This window comes from Amphiura filiformis, chromosome 6, assembly GCF_039555335.1.
Source record: "Amphiura filiformis chromosome 6, Afil_fr2py, whole genome shotgun sequence".
NCBI classification, from domain to species: Eukaryota; Metazoa; Echinodermata; class Ophiuroidea; order Amphilepidida; family Amphiuridae; genus Amphiura; species Amphiura filiformis.
Window position 1 is genome coordinate 38378370 of NC_092633.1, and position 12556 is coordinate 38390925.

Sequence of the window (12556 nt, forward strand, 5' to 3'; positions counted from 1 at the left end):
AGCTTGATGAATCAAAAGCAGAGACTTACTGATGCAAGGGACTCAACTTACAGAAGCAACTACACACTTATATGCTTAACACCACTATCAATGTCTTTCAATAGACAATTTGATTCTTTTCAAGTAAACTGGATTAGTCTTTCGAAATTTACTTCCGATGCCCAGCATCTAACAATATTTTCAGTGCATACAATGTTGACTTTAGAATGATGTTACTTGGATCATGAAAACATTTGTATCAAAAGAAATTTTGGTTCACATGGAATGAAGGCTTGTTTTATAAATAGGATATATGGTGTGTCTTCCATTTTTGGAGGTGTACTGCTAAAACCCATTTGCAGACAAAAGTTTTAACATTGTCTTACGTAACACCTTCCTCACAACCCGTAACAACTATACACCAAGCAAGAGAGTCACAAAAAATGCATACAGACATACACCATAAATTATCACTCAAGTTGATTTATTCAATTATAAATAAAACGTAATGTTTGGTGACGTTCAGCTGGCTGAGACAAATATCATTTCAACAAATATATTTATGAGATAAAATAAATTCTACTATAATAGTCAACAATAATAGACCGAGAATTGTATATTTTACTTTCAAGTACATGTGCATATAATAAACATCAACCTTTCGACATATTCGAGAAGGAACCACTCGTCATGCATTTTCTTTTATCATTCAATGTTCCAACAAGGTTTCAATAGATGAAATTGCCTGTGATGTTTTAGAAAGAGCTTCTTTTATCATTTCCAATGATATTTCAGAGTTAGTAGCGATCTCCTGTCGGTGGCTGTCATCTGCTTCCTGGTGATATTCACTGGTGGAACGTTGTTCTTTATTACCGCCTGACGTATCCTTGATGTCAAATTGTTGTGGCTGATATGTGGGAATTGTTTCTGTAATATCTGTGACACACTGTTAAGGAAAAGTATTGATATGTATACAGTAAGGCATTAAGATTGTCATTTGAGCAAACTGAGTCAAAGTTCTATATTAAGTTCTGATTTCTTTGTATGGGCGAAGCCATAGGCGGAGAGCCATACTTTAATTTTGTTTTGCAATATTTGTTCGCACGTTTAAGGGTTTATCTAGCCACTGTATAGATTGAAAGTTGCAGGGTATATAGTATGTAATCGAATGAAGAAGTAGATAGATTTTCTATAATAATATGTGTTCAGGAGAGGAGATATTCAACAAAAACAAAAACACCCAAGTCCGTCAAATGCACAAATAAGAATACGTGTATAGTATAGGCCTATCCACCATTGGGGAATTGCCGCAGCTGATTAGAGTCGTTCATTTCGTGCGGTACATGATTAGAGTTGTTCATTTCGTACGGTAAATAGCGGGCAATGGGTGTATTTTTTGTTTGCTTTTGTGTTGCTTTTTGGAAACACTCGCGCCCGCTATAAAGTCGTTAATTTGTTTACACAGACCTAGTCTCCTACACAGCCAATTTGTGTCGGGCGATCCGAACAAACATCGTGATAGTTACATACAGTCTGGCCCGAGGCACAGACTATCAAGTGTTTATTTACCAGTGACCTTCAATAAAATTGATACTGTAGTACAAACATGCTATATACAGGTGTCCCTGAAAGAACTGTTTCGTCAGAAACTTAATTGTTTGGGTATTTTAACGCCACAACTAAACAAAACTAAATACTTTTTGAATTTTGACAAAAAGACAAAATATTAAGATTAGAAATTTAATAACGTGGCATAATCACTGTGCATCATAATTTTTACTTCATTTACTGTATAAAACACATCTTTTGAATCATTATCACCCCAGATTTTTTTTCTTTTTTGAGAAACAAAAATCCTTCCAAACTTTACATAGAGCCAAAAATTTACAAGATTAAATTTTTTTATTTTGGCATAACAATTCAGGGAATTTTGTTTTTGTTTGTTAACGTTTGTTTTAATACGCAATCACTCGGGCTACACCCTTTCCAACGAAAAATGAAAACTTTAATCTCAACATTTAATTTTGAGCATGGAGAAAGGAAATCATAATTTCCATCCCGTTTCTCCCCATTTTCCCCTTCTGTTTTTCTTCTCTTTTTTTCATTTTGCTTTTCACCTTTCCACATTTTTTCTTCTCAGACAACCCTTGTTTACCAAAAGTAATACATTTTATTTAATTTATGACGACACAGCATTCTGTCATCCCTGTCTAGCCCCGCTCCAAAGGTCTGACCTGGTTGTTAAACCGGCGCAGGCCAGATGTCAGAACTGCAAATCAAATGCAGCAACGTAGAGGTTGTAATATCGTGCACATAGCTACCTATACCTTGCTGTGTATAGTGAACAGAGCACACGTATTTTGCTCACTGGCAATTGATACAAACAGAAGGTATCAATAAATGGGACAGTATGAATGGATCGTTTTCGAAGTTTATGTTGTGATGAAGTTTGGCAGTCAACATGTGCGATGATGCCGAGTATTAGGGAACAAACCAAAAGATCAATGACGTCCTATTCGTTTAGGGGTGAGGGGGTAAAAATACTCGATTACGTTTGTACAAAACCATCGGTCTGAAGAATGTGTCATTATTATTATTATGTCAAAATTTTCAACATTTCATTATTACGTTTCTGGCAGGGAGGGAGGGGGTCGGCTGAGAAATGAAACTAGTTACGTTTACAGGACGTCATCGATCTTTTGGTTTGTTCCCTTATAGGGTCTACAGGGGTTTTAACAACATGGTGTATCGCCTAAACTTGGTCAGTTGTATTTGTAGAGCTGAATAGATTTCGGGGTCATCCAAGGTCACCCAGGGTTCATCTGAGGTCAAATGACTAAAAAACTGTCACAATGGCACGAAACTTGGTGGGTATAGTCAACACTTAGAGTAAAATTTTTGGAAGGTGATTTCGGGGTCATCCGAGGTCACCCAGGGGCATTTGAGGTCAAATTACTAAAAACTGTTATATGGGCTCGAAACTTGGTGGGTATAGTCAACATTTAGATTCAAATTATTGGAAGGTCATTTCGGTGTCATCCGAGGTCACCCAGGGGTCATCTGATGTCAAATTACTAAAAACTGACATAACAGCATGAAATTTGGTGAGTACAGTCAACATTAAGAGTCAAATGTTTGGAAGGTCATTTTGGGGGTAATCCAAGGTCACTTAGGGGTCATCTGAGGTCAAATGACTAACATCTGTCGTATGGGCATGAAACTTGGTGGGTACAGTCAATATTGCTAGGAAACTGTCTATACATACAAACTGAACTTCCACCACACGGCTCGGGTTGTTTTGGTAAAGCAATACCAACACCTGTTGTGAACTCGACACCACGAGGGGATATCCCATATCCCAACCCGTGCTCTGGGCATCTTGTAAAACATAAACATTACACAGCCGTGCGGCCTATTACATTTCCATATTATTTCCTTCTTTAATCACCCCACACTCCCCATCCACCATCCAGGCTTCGCCCATACAGGGTTCTGAAAAGAAACTCACATCTAAACACAACCACTACCATACCATCACCCAACAACCTTACACACCAACCGCGTATGCCGAAAACCGCGCAACCCGAGAACCGCTCTAGTTTTGTATATAATTACTCTTAATAATAATCGAAACACTAATTTTGCTGCTATTCTTGTCAAACTAAGTCACTAGTTCCCAAGATGTCGTCAGTATTATAGGAAAACAAAAGAAATTGTATTACTTTTGTCCCAAATAAATATGTTTTATCAATATTTATATTGAATCTCATTGCATCTCAGTTGCTTTAAGCGATGTATAAATATGACTGAACATGTCATACATACAGTTTTAAAGGCGGAAATCTATCAATCTTGTATTAATAAATATTCAAAAATATGGCAATAAAGACAGAAACACATTTCTTAATAATTTCTAAAGCACATTTCTTAATAACAATAAACATGGTTCAGCAAAAAACCCTAAAGTTATAACCCCAGCCCTGTATTTGGAGGACAAAATAGTAAAGAGTAAAGATCCAAGAGGCTAGTATATATAGGCCACATCATGAACAATGTAAAGTAATTTAGTGGTTACATTGACCTGTTTATATTTATACATTCCCATACCCATTTATTATAAACCCCTGGAATTAGTAGACAAAAAACTAAAGAAGAAATGACTAAAGATTGGACAAGACTTTCCAGGCTAATAGATATAGGCCACATTATGAACAATGTAAAGTACTCTAGGGGCTGTATTGAAGTCATCCACACAAAAGATAAAATGTGTAAATTGGGAGTACTTTTTGAGCTTGTACAATATAATTTAGACAATTGATAAAGAAATTACTCAAAATTCAAAACAATTTTCCAGGCTAACAAAATATACACATCGTCATCAGCAATATGTAAAGTACTCTAGTGGCTGTATTGACCTGTTTATATTCATATTATTGTCAAGCCTGGAAACAGGAAAATAACTAAGTAAGAAATGAGTTTAGATATATGTATAATCCCACCACAAAATTGTGGCTCACATAGTTTTAATGATTTATAGAAACAAACTTCAAAAATATATATGTTAAAAATTTGCCATTGCATCAGGTTTCAGGAGCAAGTGACTTTAAGTCCAAACAAGATAAAAAGCATAGAGGAGTAGAAATAAAAATTTCATATTTGCTAATAGGGCCCCTACTCTCATAAATGGGCAGTAATAATTAGTAGCCACAATTGTTCCACAAATCATTTCAGTTTTAAAGTACAATTTTTAAGAAACATACTATGTAAGCTACAACCCTTTAACTAAGTAAGAAATTAATGTTTCATGTCCTTGTAGATAAACTGGCTACACCTGTAGATTGATAACAAATATAAAATGGCAAGTCAGTCACGGAGCCAGAAGCAAAAAAGATCAATGTCGACATTCACAGTGAAGTTTTTATACCCAAGTGATATCAATGAGGGTGATACACCGAATGCACTAGCTCAGAATCATAACAGATAGCCAAGTGTTCAGACATAGTTGCTGCGATATATTGAGTGTTGTGGCAGACTTCTATTGATACTGTTAAAAGATTAAACGGTATCATCATTTTCTCACTTGACTGAAAGCAAGTCTGTTTGAGGAAATTTTATTGTACATGTGAATGGCTCTTCAGACCATGGTATTGCTCACAGCTCAACAGACAATAAAATTGCATGCATAATTATCTGTCATCAATGAAATTTAACAGTAACAAATATAGGTCAGATGTGCTCCTACAAGCATCTATTGATATTTGCAAGTTTCAAAGAGAAATGATAAAGTACTTTCTTGCTCTTGAACTTTCAAAATATCAGGTGCACAAATGGCCTCATCTTGTTCCTCTTTGTCCAAAAAATACTCTTGAGCTTTAGATAAACCAGTTTATAATATTTGAAATGATCATATGGACTATATCAGCAACTTTACTCATTTATTGTGTCTGTTGAATTTATTGTAAATGCATTGTAAAGTCTAATGTAACTTAAATATACTGCGTTAATAAAGTATCCTTACAGTTGGAAAAATAATCACAATTTTAAAACTGAACAATATTGGGGTAAATTTGTTTTTTAATAGATGCACTATCTAATCCTGCACATTATGACACCACATTGAATCCAATGTGACCTCAAGAAGTAAAGTTACAAGCATTTGGATAGACGAAGGTCCAGTTTTAAAAGTGACAAACTGGCCTATACAAGGCTCAAAAAGATTCCAACAAGCGAAACAAAGAGACAACACAGTTTCTTCAATGAAGCGTTATTTAAAGCAGTTTTTATTTCAGTTTTACTTCTCTGTACTTTTCAAAGCTTTCATTTTATTTGTCAGTTCTTTTGTTTCAATTTTCTTTTGTTCCTTTTGTTTTAAATTGAAGCCAAACGCATAAATTAGCCATTTACCACTCTCAAACATGTCATCCCAGATGTCTAGTCTGTGGAGTTTTGAATAGGCTAGTTTGTCACTTTTAAAACTGGACCTTCGTCTAATCAAATGCTTGTAACTTTGCTTCTTGAAGTCACATTGGATTCAATGTGGTGTCATAATGTGCAGGATTAGCTAGTGCATCTATTAAAAAAACAAATTTACCCCAATATTGTTCAGTTCGGAAATTGTGATTATTTTTCCAAGTGTAAGGATACTTTATTGGCGCAGTATATGATTAACTTAGTTAGTAATAATAGTATCATATTGGCAGACCTTTCAGAAACATTGCTCAGGGATAAAGAAAACAAAAATCTTCTGTTAACATAAGGAACTGTGAGCAGCAGATTATCAGATGATATGATACATTTTGTTCTCATGTTATCAATACCAAAGCTATGGGTAATAAATATTATAATAAAAAGAATAGAAACTAAATACCCAACTATTTGGATGCTTTTCCAGACATGCACTAACGGTGCATGAACTAGTAGTAGTCCTATTAATCTGTCACAGTCTTAGGTAACAGCTGATTAACTGTCTGCAATTATAATCAAAACAAATTTTTACATATCGAACTAGAGCGGTTCTCGGCTTTCGCGGTTCTCAGCATTCGCGGTTCTCGGTGGGTTTGTGGTATAGGGTAGGGGAACCTTGTTGTGTGATCCTGGATGGTGTGTTTTATTGATTGGTTTATGCCTTTGGGCTGTTTTGGCCCGTATGTGTTGTTTCTGTTCAGAACCTTGTGTGATTCGAATGTGTATTGTTTTCTTTGTGGTATTTGATGTGTTTTAAATACATGGGCCCTATATGTTTGTCTGCCTGTGCAATTGAAATAACTAATGCAAGAAATATCATATAGTTTGATTTGAAGATTACAGTAACGCACAGTGTCATCGCCCCGATATCTTCATGGCAGAAATCGCCATGGTAGGTTGAATCCACAGCCACGCATGGCCATTTTGTTCCGACCTTTCAGACACATAATGAGCCGAGGGACATCCCGACTTAGGCTACTGTCAATACCTCGGTAATTGCCTTTTCTAGTGTGTAATTGAAACACATTGTATTGGAATAAGGTGAACTTTTTGGGTTCCTTTTAGTAGTGGCAACACTGGTTGGTTGTTTATAAACAGTGATAAACACTGCCGAGTGCCGACGCCTTCAGCTCATTTTGCTATAAATAAATGATTTTAGGATCTCTTTTGGGAATAAAATTGCCAAATATGAGGAAAAGTACCTCAAATAATTATGTACACATCCTTGCAGCTGGTCATAAAAGGTAATTTACGATCTACTGGTCTAGTGGAATGGCTGTCAAATTCTGCATACTTTACCCACTCATCTCATGTATGGCATGGCATGGCAGCTCAATGTAGCCTAAATGTTTTTCTTTACGGCACTGAAAAACATATTTTTGTGGGCTTGTTTTTATGGTGGGCTTTTATGTAATGCTGCTGGCTGCTGCTATAATTATCAGTAGGCTATAGGTAGGTCTGCAGGGTCTAGTAATTTTGATCCGAAATGCTGTTTTGCTTTGCTGAAGTTTCCATCGTTATAGCCCAGCAAACACAAAACGTTTTCGACATCATTCGCAAAAGGTTATAAAAGGTTGTCAGAAAACGTTTAAATGTCAGGTTATATAAAGGGTACATTAATGGTATAAAACGTTTTCATAACACTAAAAAACATTTGTTGGTAATTTACTGCACAGCAAATACAAATGTTTTACAGAAAACATTCAAATGTCGGGTTATATAAATGGTATAAAAACGTTTTAATAACATTCCAAAAACATTTTTGAAAACTTGGTGCAAATCATTCTAAACAGAATGTTATTTTGGGGTTGAAAAAAGATTTTGCAAAAAATGTTTGCCGAAAATATTTACAATATAATAATGTTTTTAAAATGTTTTCATGACCTTTATATAACCAGACATTTAAATGTTATTTTATTAACATTTAAAAACGTTTTGTAAAAAACATTTTAAGAACATTTCTGTGTTTGCTGGGTGCAAATATTTTAACATAATGTTATTTAAATGTTAACAAAATATTTGGCCAAAACTGTTTGCAAAAATAGTTTACAATGACATTTCGAAAACATTTAAAAAATATTTTTGTAGTGTGTTTTCATACAAAACGTTTTAAAACGATTTCATGACCTTTATATAACCCGACATTTTAATGTTATTTAAACGTTTTTACCTAAACCAAAACCCAAAATATAACTCATTTAAAACGTTTTTGTGTTTGGTGGGAGGCCACCCCAGACCCATTTTGCATTGATGGTTTTCCTGATTTAATAATTTGATGCAAAATTCAAACTGAAATCGATTCCTTCAAAAGTCTGTGGCAAAGTACGCAACGAAATTGACCCCTGCATGGTTATTAGTTGCCGAAACCCCCATTTTAAGATTTTGGCGGCTGACCCCCCCTTTTTTTTGGGTCGGCCGATCAGCTCCCTAGACCCCCCTTTTTGCCTGGGCGATTAGTTCCTTAGACCTCAAGTTCGAAACTGGCGGTGGCACACCCCTACCCCTACCCCCCTCCCCCCGGGTCAGTGACCAACTGAAGTCAGGTTTATCCCCGTAGAGTCGGCAGTCCTTTACAACTTAGGCCTAATCCTGTAAGAAGACAACTTGATAACTTTTGAAGAACACAACTCTTGGACCAATTATTAATATAAAAACATGTTTCTGGTCCAGGTTAAAAAAAAACAGAAAAGAAAAGAGGATAACGTTTTTTAAATTTTTTTTTAAAACGTTGTATCGCAAAATATAGGTGCAAATACCCATATGCCCTATTAGACCCTGTATTTAGCGTATGTATTTTAATTTTTTTTTTTAAACGTTGTATCGCAAAATATAGGTGCAAATACCCATATGCCCTATTAGACATGTTAGACCCTGTATTAAGCGTATAAAAATGCCTGAAAGAAGGAGGTGGCTTTTTCTTAAATTCTATTCTTCTGGTAGATATAACTTGGTAGGTGTATACCCTCTAATGATCACAGAACCTTCAAGAAATGTTTTCATAATTAAAAAATTGAAATTAATAAAGTTATGACTTAATTAAAAAATAATACAAATTAATTAATAGAAAATATCTCAGCTTCCTCGACATCTTTTTTCAAAATTTTAATAAATAGAAATAAAGTTGTAACTGAAATTGAAGTGGCCTCAAAAAAGGAAGCGGAAGGGGACGAGTAACATGTTTTATTTTTTTATTCGGCCTTATCATATCTACTAATGCTTTTACAATAACAAACGGTGTGAGTCATATTGGATTTAAAAAAGAGGATTTTAGTTTTTCATCGAAAAATAGGTGCGAAAGGACTTTTTTATTGTATTCTTCTGGTAGGTGTTTAAAAAAATAAGAATAAATTTAAAGCGGCCTCAAAAAAGGAAACAGTTTTTGTATTCTTCTGGTAGGTATCCCGGGGTAGGTATTAAATAAAAATACATTTGAAGCGGTCTCAAAAAAGGAAGCGGGAGGGGATGAGAAACATGTTTTATTTTTTACTCGGCCTTATCATATTTACCGACGCTATTAACAACAGCGTGAGTCATGGATTTGTGAATAGACAAAATGTTTTTAAGGGTAGGCCTGCATAACTGTTGCATCAATCGACACTTCTATAGCGGGTTGTCTTTTCAGATTTTCTGTTTGTTTGTGTAATACACAACCATTAACATTCATGCACCCTTAACCCAGTGCAAACATTATAGACTTTATCAAGTGTTAATTGTGTTTACTATAAATTGCCAGAACCCCAAAACGATAAATATAAGCTCCCCCAAACAGGCGCCCAAAATAGCCTAAACCCTTCCAATTTCGATTTGAGAAGCCGTGTTTTGAAAACCAAATAATAATGCGTAAAAAGCCACTCGTGTCATGACTGATCTAAGTGACCTTATAATGAAAGTGCGGTATGCAGGTAATGCACCAACTATATACTATAGTTATCACGCCAGAATGGGTGTATTTGGACAGGAAAATTCCAGATTTGGGCTAATTGTACGCAATTGTGTGCAGTGCCGAATTTATTTTTTTTCGGCGTTTTTCTCATTAAATTAGGGTCCCGTTCAAAAAATAAATAAACTGGTGTCTAGATGTAAGCACAGTTAACACACCAGGAAAATTATAGGATATACAACCAGCTAGTTAGGCCGGTTCAGCGCGAACAAACATGCACCTGGTCGGATCGCTTATGTGATTTCCTACGGATACTCCTACGAATCACACAATGATGTAATTATGTCACAATAACAGTGCAGAAGATCAAATAATCAAAGGGGGAAAGATCTGACTTTTATTGCCAGTCAGTTCCAACTAAAAGATTAGGATTGGGCTATTTTATTTGGCAAACATGATAATGTTCTTTTAATTCCAAAAATATTAGTATTATATTCTTCTTGAATAGTTAATTGCATATTAATCTCTAACTACGTCAATGAAACCATCTATCATAGTATTAATAGATCCTATCAGAATGGATAATAATTTCAATGGTAAACTTAACATCCTCCTTGGACTTTCCCCTTAAGATTAAACACACATCCATATCAATAGAATAAAATTTCCTATGTATAGATGACGACACTCAATCACTCAAAAAACATCTGCTAGTCTTCTCTGCTATTTCTGTTCTATAACATTGCTTTTAAAGCAAATAGTTACATAAAGTTGCCATAGTATGCAGCAGGACATGAACATCGATGGATGTTTATTAAGTAAGCACTACAAAATAATGGTATGTAATTGTATCATTGTATGAGTATTAGATACACCTATCTATCGATGACAATACTTGTATTACCCTGTCTATATGCTATTCTATTTGAAATCCATACGTTTGGATTTCACCGAAGTTATTCATATAATGTAAAAACTGTGTTTTTCACAGTGGGCGTGAAGATATCTAATAGGATAGCTCTGTGAATCAAAAGCAGAGACTTGTTCATGCAAGGGATTCAACTTACAGAAGTAACTACACACTTACATGCTTAACACCACTATCAATGTCTTATCAATAGATAATTTGATTCTTTTCAAGTAAACTGTATTGGTAAAAATCTTTTGAAATTGACTTCCCATGCCCAGCAGCCCTTGGAACTAACAATATTTTCAGTGTATACAATGTTCACTTTACAAAGACGTTATTTGATCATGAAACATTTGTATCACAAGAAATTTAGTTTCACATGGGACAAGAGCTTGTTTTATAAATAGGATCCATAACTCTCTTGATTTCGCAAGGTAACAAAATGAACATTGTTAATATAACTTCAGCATATTACGAACATATTTGGGGGCACATATCAATGTTACTCGGATTTAGTAAGTGCAAGGAGAATTACAAACCGCTACAATGGCAGAGCATATTGAGGCATTAACAGTATAAAACTGGCATCTTGTAGAGAGAGCCGAAGGGTTTGCGCCTAGATAGTGATTAACCTCCTGAAGCTGGCCTAAAGTCTGATAGCAGAGATATGCACAAGGAGAGTTGACAGCCTTTTCAAATAGAGTGCCAATTATAATGTACAATAATAATGCTTCATGCATGCCAGAATTAACAGACAAGATTGGACCAGTATACATCACTAGACAGTATACTTTTTATTAATGGTGTATGGTTTAGTTGCCTTAAGTATGTTAAGGTTTCTATTAGATGCCATTCAAGGTCATAACTCAGCTACATATACAGGGAAAGTATTCCTAAATGACATAAGATGCCTTACAGTTCAATGCAATAGAGTTCAATGCAATAAAATACAAAAAGGCATTAGGAAGCAAATAATAATTTAAAGAGGTTTAATTATATACAGAAGATTAGGAAAATGCCCTACAAAGAGCACACTGATCAAAAAGATACATATGTGATCGAGTAAAATGCAAATCAAATCAAACAGATATCTCAAAAATCAAAGCATTGCTCAAATAAGTTTTTCCAGCTACTTTGTCTTCCATTTCAGAGAGGTACTGCTAAAACGCATTTGCAGACAAAATTTTAACATTGCCTTATGTAACACCTTCCTCACAACCCGTAACAGTTATCCATCAAGCAAGAGGTAACAAAATTGCTGTGCTACTGAAATATGAAAGGACTACAACATCACAAACATTAGTATATTAATTATTTAGAGTCACAAAAAGTGCATACAGACACACACCATAAATTATCATCTAAGCTGATTTATTTAATTATAAATAACATTACATTTAAATAATATATGGGGCCTTTAGCTGGCTGAGACAAATACAATTTCAAGGAAAACATTTATGAGGTAAAGTGATTTCTACTATAAAAGTCAACAATTGTGTATTTTATTTCCAAGTACATGCGCATACAACAGGCATCAACCTTTCAACATGTTTGATCACATGTTTGATCATTCAATGTTCCAACAAAGTTTCAATAGATGAAATTGCCTGTGATGTTTTAGAAAGAGCTTCTTTTATCATTTCCAATGATATTTTAGAGTCGGTAGCGATATCCTGTTGGTGGCTGGTAGCACTGTAAATGCCAGCTCCTTCCTGGTGATACTCGCTGGTGGAACGCTGTTGCTGTTCTTTATTACCGCCTGATGTGTCCTTGATATCAAATTGTTGTGGCTGATATGTGGGAATCGTTTCTGTAATATCTAC

The 12556-nt window shown here is 35.0% G+C and overlaps 1 protein-coding gene across 1 annotated transcript in view; it reads right to left on the reverse strand.

Annotated features, from left to right (window-relative positions):
• Nucleotides 1-257: 257 nt before the first annotated feature.
• Nucleotides 258-12556, reverse strand: part of LOC140155392 (uncharacterized protein C5orf34 homolog) — a 149493-nt gene continuing 137194 nt past the window's right edge. The window contains exon 12 of the mRNA XM_072178223.1: nucleotides 258-915. Within this exon, the coding sequence (XP_072034324.1) occupies nucleotides 689-915 (227 nt within the window). The 3' untranslated portion in view covers nucleotides 258-688. The remainder of the gene's footprint in view (nucleotides 916-12556) is intronic.